The sequence below is a fragment of the Hyperolius riggenbachi genome, chromosome 11, assembly GCF_040937935.1.
Source record: "Hyperolius riggenbachi isolate aHypRig1 chromosome 11, aHypRig1.pri, whole genome shotgun sequence".
Lineage (NCBI taxonomy): Eukaryota > Metazoa > Chordata > Amphibia > Anura > Hyperoliidae > Hyperolius > Hyperolius riggenbachi.
The window spans coordinates 49,349,487-49,374,467 of record NC_090656.1 but is presented as its reverse complement, the minus strand read 5'-3'; the positions used below and the strand labels follow the sequence as shown (position 1 = coordinate 49,374,467).

The 24,981-nt window shown below is 43.3% G+C and overlaps 1 protein-coding gene across 1 annotated transcript in view; it reads right to left on the bottom strand.

The window, feature by feature from the left end:
- LTBP3 (latent transforming growth factor beta binding protein 3) overlaps positions 1-24,981 on the bottom strand; it is a 155,392-nt gene that overhangs the window by 35,123 nt on the left and 95,288 nt on the right. Inside the window, exons 15-18 of the mRNA XM_068260461.1 lie at positions 23,808-23,933; positions 13,250-13,378; positions 7,081-7,248; positions 4,851-4,934 (exon numbers count right to left, since the gene is read on the bottom strand). Coding sequence (XP_068116562.1) covers positions 4,851-4,934; positions 7,081-7,248; positions 13,250-13,378; positions 23,808-23,933 — 507 coding nt within the window. The remainder of the gene's footprint in view (positions 1-4,850; positions 4,935-7,080; positions 7,249-13,249; positions 13,379-23,807; positions 23,934-24,981) is intronic.

Below are 24,981 nucleotides of genomic sequence, written 5' to 3'. Positions count from 1 at the left end.
CTGGACCAACTAAGCTCATGCTGAAATGCCCTGACCTGTTTGGCCCAGAATTTGACAAAATAGTAAATTGCTCCCTGCAAGCAAGGATGCTTCCTACCTCTCTAAAAGAAGGAATCATCAAGTCCCTTCTCAAAAAAACCTTTCATGGATCCAGATGCAGTGAGCAGCTACAGACCTGTCTCCAACCTTCCCCTTTTTAGGGAAAGTTATTGAAAAAGCTGTCTATCTGAAACTTGAAGCCAGGCTGTTAGGAAACAACATCTCAGACCCTCTACAATCTGGTTTCAAGAAACACAGTAGCCCTCATCCAGGTCTGCAATGCGGATCAGAGAATAATGGTGCACAGTGCCTATGGTTTAAAATGGCGCCGCATTGAAAACATACGATTAACGCTATTTAACAATAGTACTGCATAATAATGGTGCACAGAGAAAAATGAAGAAAGATGGCGCACAGTGCCGTTATTTATAAATAGCGTCGTACATAAGTCAAACAGCAGGCGTTATTTAACTGCAAAACGGTGAATGGATTTAATGTAACACTGTTAAAAATTCTAAGGATGTCCCAGATTGAGGATTTAAAAAAACAATATTAACGTTATTAACGTTATCAACTTTGTTCAAGTAATGTGCAGTACTGTAAACGTTAACTAACGTTATTAACTTTGTTCAAGTAATGTGCAGTACTGTAAACGTTAATTAATGTTATTAACTTTGTTCAAGTAATGTGCAGTACTGTAAACGTTAACTAACGTTATTAACTTTGTTCAAGTAATGTGCAGTACTGTAAACGTTAACTAACGTTATTAACTTTGTTCAAGTAATGTGCAGTACTGTAAACGTTAACTAACGTTATTAACTTTGTTCAAGTAATGTGCAGTCCTGTAAACGTTAACTAACGTTATTAACTTTGTTCAAGTAATGTGCAGTACTGTAAACGTTAACTAACGTTATTAACTTTGTTCAAGTAATGTGCAGTACTGTAAACGTTAACTAACGTTATTAACTTTGTTCAAGTAATGTGCAGTACTGTAAACGTTAATTAACGTTATTAACTTTGTTCAAGTAATGTGCAGTACTGTAAACGTTAACTAACGTTATTAACTTTGTTCAAGTAATGTGCAGTCCTGTAAACGTTAACTAACTTTAATACACTGTGAGGATTGGAGGTTAAAAAAAAAAAATCTTAACTTTAATAACGTTAGCTAATTTGTACCTGTAATGTACAGTACTCTTAATGTTAATTAACTCTAATACACTTTGACTTTGAAAATAAAAAATAGCAATTAGTCAAGTAAAAAATAACTTTAAATAAAGATTACTATTAAGAGCGTTAGAGTTATTAATATCAATACAAACATTAGTTAATGTTTTTGAGAAGACGCTTTTGAAATGGTAATTAACGATTTAGTGTTAACGTTAATTAACAATAAATGGAAGACGGATTAGCGGCATCACCGTGCGCCATTATTCGCAGGCGCCATTTTCGTATGTACCCCTGCAACGATCTGCTCGTGGCAAGGGACAGAGGGGAATGCTCCATCCTAATCCTGCTGGATCTCTTAGCAGCTTTCGATACAGTTGACCATGAAATCATGCTTGACAGATTTCAGGAGTACTGTGGCATCAGTGGTTTAGTCCTCTGGTGGTTCAGATCTTTCTTGACTGACAGAACACAAGAGTATTCCTAGGCCCTTTATGTCTAACTATGTAGGTCTAAAATTTGGAGCGCCACAAGGCTCAATCTTATCCCCACTGCTATTTGCAATCTACATGTTACCACTTGATACATTTACCCAACAACATGGTCTCCTACCACTCAGCTATATTTGTCCATGAATCCTGGTGGTACAAACCCTACTCCAAAAATAAATTCTTGCTTAGCTTAGCTATAGGAGTGTACTACCAACACGTGGCCATATTGCACCTGCGTGAGTATGGCTGCGTCTGCGCAGAAAGCTAGTGCCGCTTATGCACAAGTGTTTGTGCCAAAAGTGGATCGCAGCCCCAATGTGCAGGAGGATCCCAGGCAGCCCTTAGTATTTTTTTTTTTTTTAGGTACTCTTAAAGAGAACCTGTACTGAGTAAAATATTTAAAATAAACACATGAGGTAGCTTCAAATGAACATTGCATAGTTACCTTGCCATCAGTTCCTCTCAGAAGCTCACCATTTTCTTCTGACAATAATCCCTTCCAGTTCTGACAATATTTTGTCAGATCTGAAATATATCAGTTGCTGTCAGTAAAATATCAGTTGCTGTCAGTTATAGCTGAGAGGAAAACGGATGTACCAGGTAATGTCCATGTTTCCCTATGGCTCAAGTGGGCGATGTTACAGTTTAACTGTGTGCTGACCAGAAAGCTGTTATGGGTAATGGTCATTTTCAAAATGGAGGACGGAAAATTCCCTTGATCACAGTGAACAAATAGGACGCGGGACAGGAGAAAGACACTGAGGAGTAGACTACATGGAAGGAAAGTATGACTTGTGTATGCTTATTTTGACTTTTAATTTTCAGTTCAGGTTTTCTTTAAACCACTTTTGGACCAGACAGCTCTGGCTCCTTTAAGAACAGAACCATCTATGCCCTTTTAAGAAATGTGATTTCTGAGCTGATTGGCTCACAGCAATCGCAGTGTCCTGTCCGATATACTGAAGCTTTGCTGTCAGTGTGACAGCAGAGTGAGTTGGTGCAGCGACGAAGATATCGGCGCAAACGTTGAGAGCAAGTAGACAGAGCAGCAGCGGTGATTAAAATCTATGCCCTGGCAGGAATAAGCAGCCACAAACAGGGTGTAGATTTCAATCACCACCGTCCGGAAGCAGTTAACAAAAGTGAAAAACTCAGGATGACAGCCAGGCAACTGGAATTGTTTATAAGGGAATGAAGATGGCAGCGTCTGTAGTTCTCTCACTTTAGATTATTTTAAAAAACTTTAAATCATCAGTCTTGGAATTTTAGAGCTCCACCTATTTTGATTATAAATAAAAATGTATATTGCTTTACTGTTGTAGTTAATATATACGTAGAAAAAACAATGTTTTGTAAAAAAAATAATACCTTTTAATGGCTAACTGATAGAGTTATATTATGCAAGTTTTCTGGGATCTAGTTCCCTTCTTCAGGCATATTTCCAGATGTTAGCTGAAGTAAACCACTGATGTAGGTAAATAGTAAACACAAAGATGGCAGTTGTGCTGGTTACTGTTTATCCGTTAGGTGTCAGGTGATCAGCAGGCTGGAGCCAGTGAGTTTGTGCAGGCACATATGAAACCTAGCAAGTTTCTGAAGATCATGAAGCCAAGTCAATTATGTTGAATAAGGTGTCATGAATCCTGTTCCACAAGTTAAACCTTCTGTTAATGTCTTGAACATTTTCATTTGTACTCAGAAATTTTTCTTGATTGATCATTTTTTAAGTTACTCTTAAAGTGGATCCGAGATGAAAAACTTACTATAACAAGTAACTTGTCTATATATGTTATCTAAAGTTTAGATAGTTTACACAGCAAATCTAGCTGCGCACAGCTTTAATAGAATATGATTATTTCTTCCTGTGATACAATGACAGCAGCCATGTTGTTTGTAAACATTACACAGAGGCAGGCTTATCTGCATCTTGAGCAAAAAAAACCTAATCCCCCCTCCTCCTCCCTCCTCCCCTCTGCCTTTGAAATCTCTGGCTAGTAATACCTCCCCCTCCTCCTGCCCAGACTGAGCTCCCATGAGCCCTTGCTACTGATTGAAAGTGCCTTGGCTCTCTGAAAACCTGTGGGAGTGGCTTGTTTAGTTTATAGGAAATTAGAGTATTAAAACAAAAACAAAAAATTATTTGGCTTGAGGAATGCCCTATAAACAATAGGAAAGGAACACAATTATGCAATGAGTAAACGTTCATCTCGGATCCACTTTAAGAATAAGTACTTTGAGATCTTGCATGCTGTGTCCTGGTTCACAGAAGTGTTGGCCCACTGGTGTGTCCATTTTACCCTCATTAATATTAAAGCGGTGATGAGTGTAGTAAACAAACCTCTACAAATATAGATTCTTCCAGCAGATTTGATCAACTGCAAAACAACTATTGCTGCTAACTATAACTAGTATATCTGATTAATTCGCTTTCAATTGATTTTGGACAGTTTACCAATGAAAAGCGTGATCAGACATGTTTTTAAAATCTCCATGCAAGAGGGCGTGGCAAGGGGGCATGGCAGGCCGCCCCAAACACCCTGTATCACCTGACTTCCGGCGCCTGGCCCTGCCACCCCTCTCTCCCAGAGAAAAACGCCAAGAGATTTACTACAGTAATGGGATGGCTTCGCGGGACAAAGCTTCTCAAGTAAATATAACTTTTTTTTACTTGCAGGCTGCAATGTTTTCTTCTTTACTCTGGGGGTTCTCTTTAATGGATACAATGCTTACAGTTTGATCTGTAGCAATCTGTTTAGCTAGGATTTGCAGTGTGTAAAACATCACAGCACCAGTAAAGCAAGATTATTGTGAGATAAGTTACCAATCAAAAATAATACAGTCATTTGTAATTTTGTATTTTCTTGATCAGAAAAAAAAAATAAAACACTGTACATTCCCTTTAACTACATGGTTTTTTAGATTATTGCCAATCTTTACTACTGTATGCACCATTGCCATTGTTAAGATTCCTACTTGTATTTCTGTCAGTTTTATAAAGTTATAACTGGCTATAATAATAATAATAATAACATTATTATTATTTAATTATTATTATTTAATATATAAATATGAATAATAAATGGCTTGTGTGGCAATGATAAATGTTACATTTTTATAAATGAAAGTGGAGTTATATTTCAAACAGCTCTCCCTTACCGCGATATGTGGGAAGACCGTAACTCATAATATCGAGGTCCACAATAAATCCAACTCCATCAGGACAAAGTGTGAGGAATTCACCTGAAAATATAACGCATGATGAAAACATAACGTAAACAGATCAGAAAAATACAAAGTTCTTACATTTATTGGACTGGAGGTTGCATTTAGCACCTATTTTGAGTGTCAGCACGTTTTGTCTATGCAATATGGTGCTGTCATAATGCTGTATTTGTCAGCTGTCTTTGTGCTTTCCCCTGCGGTTCACTAAATCATAACTGCCCCTCTTTAAAGGACCACTGTCGCAAAAAGCTTAAAATGTAAAATATATGTAAACACTTATAAATAAAAAGGACGTTTCTTCCAGAGTAAAATGAGCCATAAATTACTTCTCTCCTATGATGCTGTCACTTAAAGTAAGTAGTAGAAATCTGACAGAAGCGACAGGTTTTGGGCTAGTCCATCTCTCCATAGGGGATTCTCAGCATGGCCTGTATTCTTTATAAAGATACTCTCTGAAAATGATTTATATAAAGATGCTGGCCAGTCTCCCTGCTCACCGTACACTTTTTTTGGCATTTGGACAGAGCAACTGCCATTCACTAAGTGCTTTTAAAAAATTAAGAAAACCCTGACAACAACAGCAATGAAAGTATATGGGGCCTAGCACACTGACCCCGTTGTGTCACATCGGATGTGCCCAATTCACTGATGAGCCGCTGCAAAGTCAACAGTGCATCACCGCCGACTTCTCCGGCACTGCAGCGGCGGAAGAATGCATGTAGGTGAATGGTAGATGAAGAAAATGTAAATCCGTTGGCAGCCGCAGGGCAGTGCCCATGCATGGAACGATGTGATAATGACGGGGAAACTAGGGAATCCCAGTGACCTACTTCCTGTCCAGCAGGTAGTACGTCACAAGGTGAGAGGCATGATGGGGGAGTGGTGCAGAGCTATGCATATGACCCTATTGGTGCACTCTGACGCAGGGTCATATGAATATAGTTCTCTTGCGATGCGATGGGGCGGAGCATCACACCGCAACGTCATGGCCAGGTGTAAAACCGACCTAAACAAATTGAGAGTGGTGTGCCAGTTAAAGCTGTTGCTCCTCTCTTTTGTGGTTTCCTAAAGGTGGCCACTAACTGTCCAATTTCTAGCGAAAAATCGCCTGTGCAGTACAGCCCGGCGGACGTCCGATGACGTCAGCGCGCCGGCGTGGGACGCAGAAGTGCCGGGCCTTGGAGCGCAGAAGAGCCCGACCTGGCAGCCGGCCTGGCCAGGTCGGGTCGGCCACCGGAGACCACCGGGAGCCTGCGGAGCGGCGGCGAGGGCACCTCCTGCCTGCCACGGGCTGGAGGAAGCCCCTGGTAAGTGGAAATTGATTTTTATTTTTTAACCACCCTCCCTGAACCTTCCCTTTAAGGGCCCTTTTACACTTAATCAGTTGCTCTCAGTTAAAACGGAAAGAAAACTGATTTTCAAAGTAGGTCCCATGTTTTCCTATGGCACCTTTCACACTTAACGCGTTTTAACTGAAATCTTCTTCCCAATGCACTGCTATGGAAAAAACGCGTACCAATGTGCACTAACGCATACTAACGCAAACTAACGCATACCAACTGATTAAGTGTAAAAGGGCCCTTACACGTTTTAACTGAAATCTTCTTTCCAATGCACTGCTATGGAAAAAACGCGTACCAACACGCACTAACGCACACTAACGCATACTAACGCACACTAACGCACACCAACTGATTAAGTGTAAAAGGGCCCAGTCAGGCTGGTGCAAAGGGAGCTGGATAATGTGATCAGAGCAGTGTAGGAGGGTGACCTTAGTGGTAGTGAAACCCATTGGTGGATATGATTGTAATGGTTAAGGGCTCTGCCTCTGACACAGGAGACCAGGGTTCGAATCTCGGCTCTGCCTGTTCAGTAAGCCAGCACCTATTCAGTAGGAGACCTTAGGCAAGTCTCCCTAACACTGCTACTGCCTATAGAGCGTGCCCTAGTGGCTGCAGCTCTGGCGCTTTGAGTTCGCCAGGAGAAAAGCGCGATATAAGTGTTATTTGTCTTGTCTTGTCATATGAGAGGTATGGGTAATGGGGGACCCTATATTCTGTTAAAGGAAGAGAGACGGGTTTAAAAAAATCATTCATTCTTGAAGTGGGCTTTTGACAATAAGATGCACAGTGTCAAAAATACATGCTAAAGATGCAATATGTACCTGAGCTGTGCACAGGACAAGGGTATATTTCACAATGGTCGCCCCATCCTGCCCCCAAAGAACAACAGCACTGCTCCTTTGTTACATTCACAGCTAGAACACTGTCACAGAACAGAGTGTCATCCAGAGTTAGGAAGCAGTCTCTGAGGTCCAGGCCACGGGAAATCTCTGCAACAGAGAATACACACAGCAAGCATGAGAAGGAAGTCCGTGTTATAACAACAAACACAATAAACCACAAAAAAAGTCACTCAACAGTAGAATTAACATAAAAAAACAGCCTAATATACAGCAGAAGTCATAATAGTAACAGCGCAGCAAGGTATGGGGTCAGTTTGCAAAGATGGTTCATGGCTGAAGAACTCTGAGCTCCAAGAAAATAGCCCATCTACACCTACTGATAAGTTTTTAAAAATAAAGCTTGCAGACAGCTTCAAGAGTTTTAAATAGCACAACAACATCACTATTCTAGCCCACAGCCTTATCCTAACAGCAGGGTGTAATGATCAGTAACAGCTCTAACAGCACAGTAGTCAGTACTTTATTTAGAGTGTGATCACACGTGTTTTTGTGCACAGTAACACAGGAGTACTCCTATGTGATAGCCCTTGGCTGTAGGGACTATCACTTAGTAGAGTAGTCGTACAGGCAAGATCGGTAACAGATCAGTCAGGAAGCAGTACAAAATCGTCAGGCAAAAGCGGAGTGAGAAAACAGGCCGGAGTCGGTAACAGATCAGATGTGCGAAGGTACAGAATCAGGAGGCAATATCAGAGTTGGGGTCGGGCCGAGGTCGGCAGCAATCAGATAGGCAGAGTACAGAATCGAGAGGCAGAGAGCGGAGTCAAAGGTTCAGGCAAAGAGTCATACACAAATAATCAATATACAATGATAATAATTACTATTACAAGTATAATAATAGTCCTAGCTATGTGTGAATCCCCGGGGTCCTGCCGGATCAAACACACTGGGAACTGACTAAGGTCTGAGAGCTTGACCGCAAAGTATCAGCAACAGCAGACAATGAGCTACTGACAGCTCAGGTCTTAAATACAGACAGGTAACCTCGCAGTTACGCCCAGCGCACATCAACCAATCAGGAGCGGTGATCGGTCCTGCACTGTCAGCTCAAAGCATAATGGTCCTGTCTCCTGGCACGCGCATGCACTGCCCTGCTCAGATGTACCCTGGAGAGACCTGTCCTGCCAGACGGAAATGACTGAGAAGATGCGGTGAGATCCGCGGTCGCTTCAGACACGGAAGCGGCGGCCTCTCCGCTCCCTGCTGCGGAGGTAACCACAAGTCTGATGCTACGTCCTGTACCACAAGTCTGTTGGACACAGGACTACACACATCCCATGATTCCTGGCTGATAACTGCTAATACCCAGATGAAAATGCTGAATCCTGATAACCAAGGCTGGATTTATACTTTTTCCGCCCCTAGGCCTAGTATGTTGGGGCTCCCCTTCCATGTGCAGCTGTGCCCCTCCCATTCCATGTGCAGCCCCCTCTTCCATGTGCATCATCCATGTACTGTATCCCCTCTCTTTCATGCACAGCTCCCTTGGGCATCAGCTTCTACTGCTGTTCTCCTGGCTATAATGTAGCAATTTTTGCAACAAGATATAGAACATAACCAATGGACAAAAGTAAGACAATAGTGTTTTACTTATACTTAAAGAGACACTTAAGCCAGGAAAAAAAAAATGAGTTTTACTCACCTGGGGCTTCTACCAGCCCCCTGCAGCAGTCCTGTGCCCTCGCAGCCACTCACTAATCCTCTGGTCCCCCTCTGCCAGCTAGTTTCGTTTTTGCCGACAGGCCCGTCAGGACTGGCCACGCGTAGCTTTTTCCGCATTCCCGACTGCAATTAACGCTATTGCTGGCCGCGACGCGTACGAAAATACGCATTGCCGCATTACGCACGCATAGATATGCGGCAACGCGTATTTTTGTACGCATTGCGGCCCGCAATAGCGCTAATTGCAGTCGGGAATGCGGAAAAAGCTACGCGTGGCCAGTCCTGACGGGCCTGTCGGCAAAAACGAAACTAGCTGGCAGAGGGGGACCAGAGGATTAGTGAGTGGCTGCGAGGGCACAGGACTGCTGCAGGGGGCTGGTAGAAGCCCCAGGTGAGTAAAACTCATTTTTTTTTCCTGACTTAAGGTTCACTTTAAAGGGAACCTAAACTGAGACTGATATGGATTTTTCCTTTTAAAATAATACCAGTTGCCCGACTATCCTGCTGATCCTGTGTGTCTAATACTTTTACTCACAGCCCCTGAACAAATATGTAGATCAGGTGCTCTGACTGAAGTCAGACTGGATTAGCTGCATGCTTGTTTCAGGTGTGTGATTCAGCCAATACTGCAGCCATAGAGATCAGCAGGGCTTCCAGGCAACTGGTATTGTTTAAAAAGAAACATCCATATCTCTCTCAGTTAAGGTTCCCTTTAAAGGACACCTGAAATGAGAAGAACATGGAGGCTGCCATATTTATTTTCGTTTTAACAATACCAGTTGTCTGGAAACCCTGCTGATCTTTTTGGCTGCAGTAGTGTCCTAACACCAGAAACAAGCATGCAGCCAATCTTGGCAGATCTGACAATAATGTCAGAATCACCTGATCTGCTCAGGGTATGTGGCTAAAAGTATTAGAGGCAGAGGATCATCAGGGCTGCCAGGCAACTGGTATTGCTTAAAAGGAAATAAATATGGTAGCCTCCATATCCCTCTCGCTTCAGTTGTTCTTTAACCTCCTTGCCGTTCTAATTCCCGCGGCCGCGGGAAGGTTTTTTTGCATTTTTTTTTATCATGTAGCTAGCCTAGCGCTAGCTACATGATGCCCCTCTCCCTGCGGCGTCCCTCCCCCCCTCCGATCGCCGCCGGCGCACTCACCCATAAGGAAATCCCGTTCTGAACGGGATTTCCTTTAGGGCTTCCCCGTCACCATGGCGACGATCACAATGATGCCATCGACGTCGTGACGTCAGCGGGAGTCCCGATCCACCCCTCAGCGCTGCCTGGCACTGATTGGCTAGGCTGCGCACGGGGTCTCGGCGGGGGGGGGGGCCCTCTAATGCGGCGGGTAGCGGCGAATCGGTGGCGAGCGGCGGCGATCACAGGTAACACGCAGCAAGTAAAGTGCTTTCTGCGTGATTTAAAAAAAATTATGTAAATCGGCCCAGCAGGGCCAGAGCAATCCTCCGCGGCGGGTTACCCCGAGCTCAGCTCGGGATAGCCGGCAAGGTGGTTAAAGGACTTATTTTGCACCAATATATGTTCATGGCAAATTAACAAAAAAGTCAGTTAATCAGCACCATGAATGGATGTAAATAATTATTGTGCACTGAAAATCTCTGGGAAAATGTTGAAGTTAAAGGGAACCTTAAAGTGGAATGAAACCCAGCATTTCTTCTTTGCTCTAAAAGATTATTTACAGCATATTATATACTACCACCATTTTTTTTTTACTAGAACAGCACAACACAGGACTTACAAGCTCCCTGCCGGGAAAGCTGGACGCATCCGAACTGGAGAAAATGTTATCTTGTGTTTACATTCCTCACTTTATACAATTAAGTAACCACTTCTCTGACACTGCAGACTCTCCTGAACACAGTCAGACAGTCAGACACTCAGAAAGCATTTCTGCTTACATTAAAAAGATGAATAAACCAGTTATGGATAAAACGCAAAGTCAGCTCTCAGAGCAAAAAAAGTGTACTTTGGGAACTTGCAATTTCTAAATGAATAATAATACTTATGCATAAAAGCAAATATGATAACCGTATGGCATATAAAAAGTAGGAAAACATGTTTTTATTGAATATTATATCAGGGTTTTATACCGCTTTAACCCTGGCACCTAAAAAAAGTTTCACTTAAAGTTTCACCGAAAACGAAACTAACTTGCAGCGGTGACCGGAGGACACTCGAGAAGCGGCGGGGACACAGGACAGCTGCAGGGGGCTTCGGGAAGCCCCGGGTAAGTGAAACTTTTTTAGGTGCCAGGGTTAAGGTTCCCTTTAATGCCCTATATCATCCTCTCAGATTTAGCATTGTAAGTTAAAGTAAATAGGAAAAAATAGGGCAGATTGGTGGGACTTTAACGGGTATCACTAAGTAATGGCCCATATGCAATGAACTTTCCACCCCAGGGATATTTTTACCCCTTGCCAATAAAATACCCTTTAAACCACCGGCAAGCAAAACTTTTTATAGTAATTTTTCATCTATTTTTGGGTACTTTTTCAATTTCAGAGTGCTAAAGAATTATTTAAAAAAATATATCTCTAAGGAAACACTCAGGTGAAAAAGTTAATTGCATAAGGGCCATAGTCCACAGGCACCTTCCCCCTCAGACTTCAAGTAGGCCACTGTACTACCCCTGCTGAAGAAACCCTCCCTCGACCCCTCGCTACCCTCCAACTACTGCCCTATCTCTCTCCTCCCCTTTGCCTCAAAACTCCTTGAGCGTCTGGTTCACAAACGCCTGACCCAGTACCTCAATGCCAACTTACTGCTAGACTCACTGCAATCTGGATTTCGGCCTGCCCACTCAACCGAAACTGCTCTCACCAAAGTGGTCAATGATCTTGCCTTAGCTAAAGCTGAAGGTAAATACTCCATTCTCCTCCTCCTTGACCTTTCAGCAGCTTCATTCATCCCCTGCTCCTCCAGTCCCTCCAGTCCATGGGCATTTGCGATCTCGCCCTGGCCTGGCTTTCATCCTACCTCTCCAACCGCTCCTTCACGACCGCCTTCAATGAGTCCTCGTCCACCCTCAACCACCTCTCGGTGGGAGTTGCCCAAGGCTTGGTCCTTTGCCCCCTACTGTTCACCCTATACACATCCTCCATTGGCAAGGTTATCTCCTCCATGGGTTTTAACTATCATCTGTATGCAGATGACACTCAGATCTACCTCCACACCCCTGACATATCCACCACTACCATGGAAAAGGTCTCCTCCTGCCTTTCAGCCATCTCCTCCTGGATGTCCGCTAGGTTCCTGAAACGAAATCTAGACAAAACGGAATTTATGATCTTCCTACCCCGGCCATCCATGAACCTCCCAGATGTGCATGTCACTGTTAACCACACTACCATTCGCCCTACCTTTCAAGCCCGCTGTCTGGGTGTCACCCTGGACTCCGCACTCTCCTTCACTCCCCACATCCAAAACCTCACAAAGTCCTGCAACTTTCACCTTCGTAACATCTGTAAGATTCGCCCTTTCCTGACCTCTGCCACTACCAAACTCCTCACCCATGCCCTCATAATTTCCTGCCTTGACTACTGCAATGCCCTTCTGTCTGGTTTCCCTATGACCCGAATAGCCCCACTGCAGTCCATCATGAATTCGGCAGCCAGAATTATCCACTGCTCCAATCGCTCCACCACGGCTTATCCCCTCCTTGAATCCCTCCACTGGCTTCTTATCCAGTCCAGAATCAGATTTAAGATACTGTGTCTTACCTACAAATCTGTCCACAAAACCTGTCCAACCTACATTTCCGATCTTACTCAGAGATACACACCAAGCCGCTCACTCCGCTCTTCCAATGAACTTCGCCTGACCGCCCCCCACATCACCCAGTCCCATGCATGCCTCCAGGACTTCTCAAGAGCTGCTCCAACACTATGGAACTACCTACCTCCACCCATTAGGGCAGCCCCCTCCTTCAACATCTTCCAAGAAGGCCCTCAAAACTCACCTTTTCACTCTGGCCTACTACCCCTCACAAGTGCTCTAAACCCACAGCTGAACTCTGGTCCCCTACCTTTCGTGTCCTTACCTCTCCCTCTAGATTGTAAGCCTTTGGGCAGGGTCCTCCTCCTTTTGTGTCCTACCTGATCATACACCTCCATTACTGTGAACCCATGCTATACATCTGAGTGAACCTAACTTGCCTAATCTCCATGCACCCCTCCAGTGACTGACTAAGCATTACCTTGTACTCATACTGTGCTGCATGATCTGGTTTTTCTTGTATTCCTGTATTGTCATATTGCTGTATGTCACCCCTAAATATTGTCTGTAACCTAAACTAATGTCCAGTGCTGCGTACTATGTTGGCGCTTTATAAATACAATCAATAAATAAATAGTCCCTGGAAACCAATATATACATTTGTATGGAAAGTGCACACATTCCCTACTCACCCTCACATTTCTTTTGGTCCTCACTAGGTGCATAGCCATTGTCACAGATACACCTATACGATCCCTCCAAATTCTCACACTTGCCATGAGGTGAGCAAATGTCCGGGTAGAGGGAACATTCATCTTTATCTGGAAAATACAGAAGTCAATAATACATGATTCTTGATTAAAGTAATATTCCACTTTTGTTGAGAAATAAGCCGCCCTTTCCGTTGAGCTATGTACATGGAAAACATTAATTGTTTTATGTATATGAAAAAGTCATTCCACAGTATTCCTAGGGCTTGAGCCCACAACTGTCTTAGTAGACTCAGGCCCTAAAAGAAACTCTTACGTGTAAGTGTCAGAGCCCACCGACAGTCACTCAGTTAATGCAGTTGTAGAAAATGAAAAACAGGGAGTCATACTCTGTGAAGCTAAATACAGTCAGTTACCAGTTCAGGAAGTTATTCATGTCACCAAAGGGCTATGTAGAGATGTGCCCCTTGGGGAATGCTGAATAGACTGTAATGTTGAACACAGACACAGGGCATAAGCAGATGGGTTTGTTTGATGCAGTTGAACTACCAGCAGGTGGCACAGTATCAGGTAGGTGTGCACAGTTTAGTGCACTTTCTTGCAAAAACTCTGCAGGTGTAATTTGTAACTACTTGTATGAAGAACATAACATAACTGCTGAACTTAAAGAGAACCCGAGGTGGGTTTGAAGAATATTATCTGCATACAGAGGCTGGACCTGCCTATACAGCCCAGCCTCTGTTGCTATCCCAAACCCCCCTAAGGTCCCCCTGCACTCTGCAATCCCTCATAAATCACAGCCATGCTGCTGACAAACAGCTTGTCAGAGCTGGCTGTGTTTATCTCTATAGTGTCAGTCTGCTGCTCTCCCCGCCTCCTGCAGAACTCCGGTCCCCGCCTGCATCCCTTCCCTCCCTGCTGATTGGAGGGAAGGGACGGGGGCAGGGACCGGAGCTATGCAGGAGGCGGGGGAGCAGCTGAGACTGACACTACAGATGTAAACACAGCCTCACAGCACGGCTGTGATTTATGAGGGATTGCAGAGTGCAGGGGGACCTTAGTGGGGTTTGGGATAGCAACAGAGGCTGGGCTGTATAGGCAGATCCAGCCTCTGTATGCAGATCACATTCTTTAAACACACCTCGGGTTCTCTTTAAAAGGGGGGACATAACAGGGTGTCTGCAACTATTATAGGTATAACAAAACTGTATGGCTGCACTTGTTATATGGGAACAGTATGGTTGCATAAATGTATGATGAGATGGCTGTACTTGGTATGGAACGTTGTAGCTGCACTTGTTATATGTATGATGAGATAGCTGTGCTTGCTAGCACAGGGGCATTGTGGCTGCATTTATTATACAGGATCTTCTCAAAAAATTAGCATATTGTCATAAAGTTCATTATTTTCTGTAATGTACTGATAAACATTAGACTTTCATATATTTTAGATTCAAATACACACAACTGAAGTAGTTCAAGCCTTTTATTGTTTTAATATTGATGATTTTGGCATACAGCTCATGAAAACCCCAAATTCCTATCTCAAAAAATTAGCATATTTCATCCGACCAATAAAAGAAAAGTGTTTTTAAAACAAAAAAAGTCAACCTTCAAATAATTATGTTCAGTTGTGCACTGAATACTTGGTCGGGAATCCTTTTGCAGAAATGACTGCTTCAATGCGGCGTGGCATGGAGGCAATCAGCCTGTGGCACTGCTCAGGTGTTATGGAGGCCCAGGATGCTTCGATAGCGGCCTTAGCTCATCCAGAATGCTGGGTCTTGCGTCTCTCAACTTTCTCTTCACAATATCCCACAGATTCTCTATGGGGTTCAGGTCAGGAGAGTTGGCAGGCCAATGGAGCACAGTAATACCATGGTCAGTAAACCATTTACGAGTGGTTTTGGCACTGTGAGCAGGTGCCAGGTCGTGCTAAAAAATGAAATCTCCATCTCCATAAAGCTTTTCAGCAGATGGAAGCATGAAGTGCTCCAAAATCTCCTGATAGCTAGCTGCATTGACCCTGCCCTTGATAAAACACAGTGGACCAACACCAGCAGCTGACATGGCACCCCAGACCATCACTGACTGTGGGTACTTGACACTGGACTTCAGGCATTTTGGCATTTCCCTCTCCCCAGTCTTCCTCCAGACTCTGGCACCTTGATTTCCGAATGACATGTAAAAGTTGCTTTCATCCGAAAAAAGTACTTTGGACCACTGAGCAACAGTCCCAGTGCTGCTTCTCTGTAGCCCAGGTCAGGCACTTCTGCCGCTGTTTCTGGTTCAAAAGTGGGTTCATGCTTCCATCTGCTGAAAAGCTTTATGGAGATGAAGATTTCATTTTTCAGCACGACCTGGCACCTGCTCACAGTGCCAAAACCACTGGTAAATGGTTTACTGACCATGGTATTACTGTGCTCAATTGGCCTGCCAACTCTCCTGACCTGAACCCCATAGAGAATCTGTGGGATATTGTGAAGAGAAAGCAGAGAGACGCAAGACCCAACACTCTGGATGAGCTTAAGGCCGCTATCGAAGCATCCTGGGCCTCCATAACACCTGAGCAGTGCCACAGGCTGATTGCCTCCATGCCACGCCGCATTGAAGCAGTCATTTCTGCAAAAGGATTCCTTACCAAGTATTGAGTGCATAACTGAACATAATTATTTGAAGGTTGACTTTTTTTGTTTTAAAAACACTTTTCTTTTATTGGTCGGATGAAATATGCTAATTTTTTTAGATAGGAAATTTGGGTTTTCATGAGCTGTATGCCAAAATCATCAATAAGAAAAACAATAAAAGGCTTGTACTACTTCAGTTGAGTGTAATGAATCTAAAATATATGAAAGTCTAATGTTTATCAGTACATTACAGAAAATAATGAACTTTATCACAATATGCTATTTTTTTGAGAAGATCCTGTATGTGTGATGAGGTGGCTGTACTTGCTATGGAGGGGGCATTATGGCTGAATTTGTTATATGTGTCATGATGTGGCTGTACTTTGTATGGAGGGGGGCATTGTGGCTGCATTTATTATATGTGTGATGAGGTGGCTGTACTTGCTATGGAGGGGGCATTATGGCTGCATTTGTTATATGTGTCATGATGTGGCTGTACTTGCTATAGAGGGGGCATTGTGACTACATTTGCTATATGTTTAAACAACAGAAAAGGAACGAGGAGACATAATTATGCAAACAATGTTGCTACCAAGAAAGTTTGTATAAGGGGGAAGTAGGTCATAGACCTGTTTCAAACACTAATATACAATAAGAAGCAAAAGGGCAACCTCTATATAAAAGTTAGGATAAGAGAGTAAAAAATGGTGCAAAGGCCATACAGTGGTTTGCAAAAGTATTCGGCCACCTTGAAGTTTTCCACATTTTGTCACATTACTGCCACAAACATGAATCATTTTTATTGGAATGCCACGTGAAAGACCAATACAAAGGCCTCAATTCACTAAGATCATGCTGGAGATAAGGCAAGAGAAAACTTACCTCCACACAGTAAGAGAGTTATCTTATCTCTTCATTCCTTAAGTTACCTCCACTGTAGTTAAGTTTCCTTTTCTGTAGTTAAGTTACCTCCTCTGTAGTTAATTTTACATGCAGTTAATTAACAGCCTGTCTTTAACTTTAGAATTCTGGAGTTATTTTAAGGATCAAAGAGTTAACTTTAGGTTTGCCTGAGGTAAAATGTTTCCTGAAAACTACATGCCTCATCACCATGGTGATAACTCTAGAAACGTTATTAAAGACAGGCGATAAGCTTAGTGAATTGAGGCCAATGTGGTGTACACAGGAGAAGTGGAACGAAAATCATACATCATTCCAAACATTTAAAAAAATAAATAACTGCAAAGTGGGGTGTGCGTAATTATTCAGCCCCCTGAGTCAATACTTTATAGAACCACCTTTTGCTGCAATTACAGCTGCCAGTCTTTTAGGGTATGTCTCTACCAGCTTTGCACATCTAGAGACTGAAATCCTTGCCCATTCTTCTTTGGAAAACAGCTCCAGCTCCGTCAGATTAGATGGACAGCGTTTGTGAATAGCAGTTTTCAGATCTTGCCACAGATTCTCGATTGGATTTAGATCTGGGCTTTGACTGTGTCATTCTAACACATGGATATGTTTTGTTTTAAAGTTTAAAACCATTCCATTGTTGCCCTGGCTTTATGTTTAGGGTCGTTGTCCTGCTGGAAGGTGAACCTCCGCACCAGTCTCAAGTCTTTTGCAGAGTCCAAGAGGTTTTCTTCCAAGATTACCCTGTATTTGGCTCCATCCATTTTCCTATCAACTCTGACCAGCTTCCCTGTCCCTGCAGAAGAGAAGCACTCCCAGAGCATGATGCTGCCACCACATTTGACAGTGGGGATGGTGTGTTCAGAGTGATGTGCAGTGTTAGTTTTCCGCCACACATAGCGTTTTGCATTTTGGCCAAAAAGTTCCATTTTGGTCTCATCTGACCAGAGCACCTTCTTCCACATGTTTGCTGTGTCCCCCACATGGCTTGTGGCAAACTGCAAACGGGACTTCTTATGATCTTCTGTTAACAATGGCTTTCTTTTTGGCACTCTTCCATAAAGGCCAACGTTGTGCAGTGCACAACTTATAGTTGTCCTATGCACAGATTCCCCCACCTGAGCTGTAGATCTCTGCAGCTCGTCCTGAGTCACAATGGGCCTCTTGACTGCATTTCTGATCAGCGCTCTCCTTGTTCGGCCTGTGAGTTTAGGTGGACGGCCTTGTCTTGGTAGGGTTACAGTTGTGCCATACTCCTATTTCTGAATGATCGCTTGAACAGTGCTCTGTGGGATGTTCAAGGCTTTGGAAATCTTTTTCTAGCCTAAGCCTGCTTTAAATTTCTCAATAACTTTATCCCTGACCTGTCTGGTGTGTTCTTTGGACTTCATGGTGTTGTTGCTCCCAATATTCTCTTAGACAACATCTGAGGCCGTCACAGAGCAGCTGTATTTGTACTGACATTAGATTACACACAGGTGCACTCTATTTAGTCATTAGCACTCATCAGGCAATGTCTATGGGCAACTGACTGCACTCAGACCAAAGGGGGCTGAATAATTATGCACACCCCACTTTGCAGTTGTTTATTTGTAAAAAATGTTTGGAATCATGTATGATTTTTGTTCCACTTCTCACGTGTACACCACTTTGTATTGGTCTTTTACGTGGAATTCCAATAAAATTGATTCATGTTTGTGGCAGTAATATGACAAAATGTGGAAAACTTAAAGGGGGCCTGTAATGAATAGCGGAGATGCCGCCGCGCGGCCTGGCGGCGGGGCGACTGTCTCCACGTTCAGACCGGCGGTTTCCGCACAGCTACATGTGTCTGGTTTGTCTGGACCTTCTAGTGCACACAGATGGAGAGCAACGCGTGCGCCCGCCAGACGACAGGACATTTATACCAGCAGAAGGGGATTCAGCTGATCCCAGCTGGACTCTGGATTGGCTGAGTGGCTCGGGCGGAGCTGCACAGCACTGTAAGTATATATAGATCTTGCTTGTCAATTGCTGGTTGTCTGCCATTGTGAATACTTACGTGTGAGCACTCAGACCTCAGTCAGATCCTACAGTGTGTTAGAACCAGGTGGACCTGGGAATTCACACTTAGCCAGGTTACGCTATTGTTATATGCTGTGTTATATCTTAGACCAGTTCCAGGGTGTTGAGACCAAGGACCTCACACCCAAGCTTAGGAATACTGTGTCATTACTGTGTTATACCTTAGACCAGTTCCAGGGTGTTGAGACCAAGGACCTTACACCCAAGCTTAGGATTACTGTGTCATTACTGTGTTATATCTTAGACCAGTTCCAGGGTGTTGAGACCAAGGACCTCACACCCAAGCTTAGGATACTGTGTTATTCTTTAGACTAGTTCCTGGGTGTCGAGACCAAGGACCTCACACCTCAGACTAGGATTGTGCTTTATATCTGTTATGACCATTTGCTCGGTCGACCTCTCTCTTGCTATCTGATTTGGTACCTCTGCCCATCTGCCTACCAGTTGCCAACCTTGCCTGTACCCGGTTACCGAATCAGCCTTCTGTCTTTGTACCTTATCTGCTTGTGTATTGCCGACCTGGCCTGCCCGACCCTTCTGGCTGTCACTCATCCCTAGAGTGTTCAGTCTGTCTGTACTACCCGTGACACTATTCCACCAAATGTCAGTTTGCTGCAGGGACCTCCTGCTCCTCAGAGAGTCCTTCCTGCAGTACAGCCAGGGGCCTCTATCCCATAGGAGTCCTCTGGCTGCAGTACAGTCTGATTCCCAGTTTACCAGGGAATCACTGGCTGCCAGATTATCTCTTTCTCCTCTCTTAGGAGATAGTTCCTGCACAGCCAAGGGCCACCTGCTCCTCAGGTGGTCTCTGGTCGAAGTATCTGTGTCTCCCGCCCCACAGGAGATAGCCTACAGTTGCACCAAACACCTACACCCTATTAGGTGTCCAGAGGTTAGTCATACTTGTATTATTGGTGATTCTGCAGATCATCAATAATCAGGTATACATCTGTATTGTTGGTGATACTGCAGATCACCAATAATAAGATTCTCTCTGTGTGCTGACACCAATCGTTACAGGGCCGAATACTCTTGCAAACCACTGTATATCAGGTCTTGTATGTAAAGTTTATTTGAAGCCAACTAACAAAAATTAAAAACAATTAAAACAAAGCCAGCCATGAACAAGCCTGCAAAAGGCCCCCAGTACAATCAATATTGAAGTGGGAGCACCGCTATATTAATGTATTCAGCAATGAATAATATCCATTGTTATAAAAAAGATTATACAAGATTCTCCCAAGACGTTGTGGTAGAGTCAGCAGTGTTACGGTTATTATATATAACTCATTTCAAGTAAAAACAAGGAACACCAAGAGCCCCAATAGTGTAATATGTACTGGTAAATGGTTACTAGATAGAGTAAATAGTAATACTCACAAACCAGGGTTACCATTAGGCAACCACTGTAAAGGCAGGTGGGGAGATTTTACTGACCCCACTCAGGAATAAGAAGTCGCTCTCTGTAGATGAGAAGTGCCTGGCTCTTCTACTGACCACATATGCTATTGCTCCGTTGTTATTGCCTGATGAAGCGGGATCAAACCTGCGAAACGCGTTGCATATTTGGAGTTCATAAATAAAATATATTGACTGTCTTTACTACAGTTGTTGTGTGTCTAGTACAAATGGAGACAGACCGCTCTACCTCTGATACCTTTAAGCAAGGTGCTGGATGCCAGACAGCAGGACAGGAACACAGTGAAGATGAAATCCGCACACTCGCTGGTATAGTCCAAGGGTTTTTATTTGAATCCAACTTGCAAATACAGAAATTTGGCTGACATGTTTCGGATAAGATCCTTACTCATAGCCTAAAACACTGACATCTTGGTGGAGCATATATACTGTCAAGACCGCCCATAAGGGCGTATATTCCTCCACCCATGGGAGGAAAGGCCTGACTTAAATTTAAAGGCACAGATCAGGGTCTGCAAAAATATGTCCACCATAACACTATATATAAAATGACAATAATGACAAAAATACAATAGCAAGGTAAAAAAGTACAAAATTACAAAAATAGAAAAACAGTAAAACGACATCAGTATATAAAATTAATATCCCACCTGGCATTTAAGCCATCAGGTTCCCTAGTACCCATCTGTAGAATCCAAAAGGCTTCTCTTATTCGTAGTTTTTTGTAAGCATCTCCTCGTCTAAAAGAAACAGTAACCCTCTCAATCCCCTGAAAAATGAAGCCCCTCATATTACCCTCATGTTTCTCCCTGTAGTGTCTCGCCACATTGCTAATATTATCCGTTTTCCACGAGGCCCCATTAAAATGTTCAGAGATCCTTTGTCTTAAACAACGTGTAGTGCAGCCAACATATTGCAGGCTGCAGATTGTACATGTGACCACGTAAACAACGGATTTCGTGTTACAATTGATAAATTGGCGTAAAGGAAAATTTCTCTGATTAGCCATGGATGAGACAGTACGTGAAGAATGATGGTAAGTACAATAATTACAGGAAGAGAAACCACACCTGTACGATCCGGTAGTGGACAACCAAGTATGTCGCACCGGAACAGCAGAGGACTGAAAGAGGCTGGGAGAGAGGGTGGATCCCAGGGATGGGGCCTTCCTGTAGGCGAACCTACAACCTGGTTGGAGTACTTGTTGTAGCTTATCATCTGCATATAGCACAGGGATATATTTCTTGATGACCTGCACCACCCTGTCATACTGTTGGCTATATGTAGTTATGAAGTTGATAGAGCCATCATTGGACTTCTGGACCCGTGTACTATCGGATTTGTCCCTCAAAAGTGTTTCTCTATCTCTAGAGGCAGCAATTCTCTGAGCCCTATCAAGATCTGGGTCAGAGTAACCCCTCGCTTTAAAGCGTGACCTAAGGATAGAAAACTCGTGCAGTGTGAACTCATCTGTAGAGCAATTCCTCCTTGCTCTAATGTATTCCCCTACAGGGACACCCCTGAGAGTATGTTTCGGGTGGCAGCTGGTTGCCTGCAACAGAGAGTTCCCAGCACAGGGCTTTCTATAGGTTCTAGTGTTGATAGTTCCAAATTCTCCCGATCCACAGAGAGTGATATCAAGGAAATCCATCTGTATGTCATCTGATTTATAAGTAAAAGACAGATTAAAGTTATTATCATTAAGATATGACCAAAGCTGTTGTAGAGCTTCATCTGTCCCCTGCCAAATCAAAAGAAGGTCGTCAATAAAACGACCATACCAAACAATAGAGTCCAAAAAGGGGTTCGTCTCTCCAAAAATGCGGAGCTCCTCCCACCACCCCATATAGAGGTTCGCGAGTGAGGGCGAAAACTTTGCCCCCATAGAAGCTCCGCACTTCTGGAGGTAGAACCCCCCATCAAAAGAAAAATAATTGTGTGAAAGAAGAAACTCTGTTACCAATAGAATATATGCTTGTAATGGAGTCGAGAACGAACTGTACTTTGAGAGATGAAACTCAAGGGCCACAATAGCCAAATTGTGGGGGATAGAAGAATACAATGCTTTTACATCGAGAGTTACCCATTTATATTGTGATTTCCACTGTATATTATCAAGGGATGCAAGGACATGTTTGGTGTCTTTGACAAGGCCGGGGAGCCTCAAAACCAGTGGCTGTAGGTGGGAGTCCAGCCATTCCCCCAACCTCTCCCCAAGGGAACCAATGCCAGACACGATAGGTCTGCCCTCAGGTGGAGAGACAGGCTTATGTATCTTGGGGAGATGGTGGAAGATGGGAATGACTGGACTCCGGACCCTAAGGAATTCTGCCATATTCTTTTTCAGTAACCCCATCGATTCCCCCATGGAAACAAGTTGATCAAATTCAAGTTTAAAATCAAAAGTGGGGTCCGTGGGGAGACGGATATATGTATTTGGGTCCTGAAGCTGTCGCAAGGCTTCTGCCCTGTAATCAGTTGCATTGAGAACAACCACCGCTCCCCCCTTATCCGCATTTCTAATGACAATGTCGGATCTCGACTTAAGTCTGGCCAATGCCTGTCGCTCTAAGGGGGTTAGATTATACCTAATCCTACTACTTTCTGCTAAGGATTTCAAATCTCTTTCTACCAAATCTTGAAAAATTTCCACTGGTGAGGATCTACAGTTGTTGTGTGTCTACTTGGAGGAGGTAAGTTCACCACTACCTCCTCTATTTACCAAGAATTTGGTTTTTAAGCTCATTTAGCTTCCTTTTATCCTTTTGGCGCCTCTGTTCTCCTGCATAATATCATTTCAAGTAAAGTAACACTGAGCCACAAACAATCCTGAGAGAAAAGTATACATAGTTACATAGTTATTTTGGTTGAAAAAAGACATACGTCCATCGACTGTATTTATGGATAAAAATATTGCTGTGATTCACCTCATTTCAAAAACCACTACAGATAAGGTGCTAGTGCAAATATAAATTCATATATATAGATAAGCTTCAATATGAAGATATGATATGTGCACAAAAAATATGAACGTGCAAAAATGATTTTGTGTATGTGTATTCATATATATATGAATTTATATTTGCACTAGCACCTTATCTGTAGTGGTTTTTGAAATGAGGTGAATCACAGCATGTTAGCGGCTTGTTATGTGGGGGCACCACACTAGCTATATGAGAGATGGTTTGCCTGCATTTGTAATAAGAGGAGAAAGACAACACCTGGTGGTGGCACTTGTTATGTGGGGACTTGTTATAACGTGTACATGATGGCTACACTGGGGATATAGTCCATTACTCCCTGGGTTGTCTCACTTGGGGTGCCAAAATGGCCTGAAATTACTCTGGCTGAGGAGGACAGAAGTACAACCCATGAAAAAAGTACAGCACAACAACACATGAAGACATGCAAATGATAATTTTAACCTTGAAAAAACCACACATACCCATGCAAATATATCTAATTAATATAAAAATGAAGCGATGACAATGCTCTTAAATTTACCATGGGAACTCAATTACCTTGACATACATGTGGATTGTGGCTGTGTAGTCTGTACCCCGGAGGGCACACACATTTGAAGGAACCAGGGGTGTTTATGCACTGTCCTCCAATACACGGCTGTAGTGTTGCACACTCATTGATATCTGCAAAAAGAACAAGAGTTAGTATACCATAATCACATACAAAGAAAGCCTGGTACACACATCTACTTTTGGTTGACCAATGATAGGTCAGTTTTACTACCTCCATGTAGCATGAGAGCTTACCTACACAATTTGTTCATAGTGTTCATAATCTGTAGGCGATTATTGACACGGGGACTTAGATCAATGAATGGGAACTGCGTTCTCATTCAGTGATCTCCCCTGTAATGATCGATGGTGAGAACGAGCACGGGAGCGATTGGGAGTGGAATGCGTATATCTAGGCCCCTGGGACAGGAACAGTCTTCCTGTTGGATATATTTCCTTCCTGTTAGATATACTGCCGCGGACATGGCTAGTGGTTAAAATTGGATGTGTACCAAAACCCGGAGCACACTTTCAATAATGATTGGCCAATCACTGACCAGTTTTACCACCTATATGTAGTATCAGGGTCAACAAATATTGAATATTATGAGCAGATTGTGTAGGTAAACCCTCATATTTCATGGATGTGGTAAATTGGTCAGTGATTGGCCAATCATATTTGGAAGTGTATACCACACATCCAATTTTGATTGACCAATGATTGGACAATATTATCACTTCCATGGACAGATTGTCTATGTAAATTCTCATACCACATGGAGGTGGGCAAATTGGTCAGTGATTGACCAATCAAAATTGGATGTGTGTACCAGGCTTAAAGTTGTGTTGTCATTAAAAAAATATTTTCCTCTAAAACATTAAATACAGAAAAAATGAATATAAAATACTATGAGACTGTTTTGATGTCTTTTGAATGCACATTTGCACCTCACTAAAGGTATATGCCCATACAGACGTCGGATTTTTCCGAACGACGGGTCGTTTGAACTTCCCGTCATTCAGTCGTCCGCACGCCAAATCGGGCGTGTGTACAGACTGTCGTTTGCGTGATAAGACTGAGTTTGAGCGATCCACTGGGCGGATCGCTCAAACTCAGTCTAATGACACGAACGACAGTCTGTACACACGCCCGATTTGGCGTGTGGACGACTGAACGACG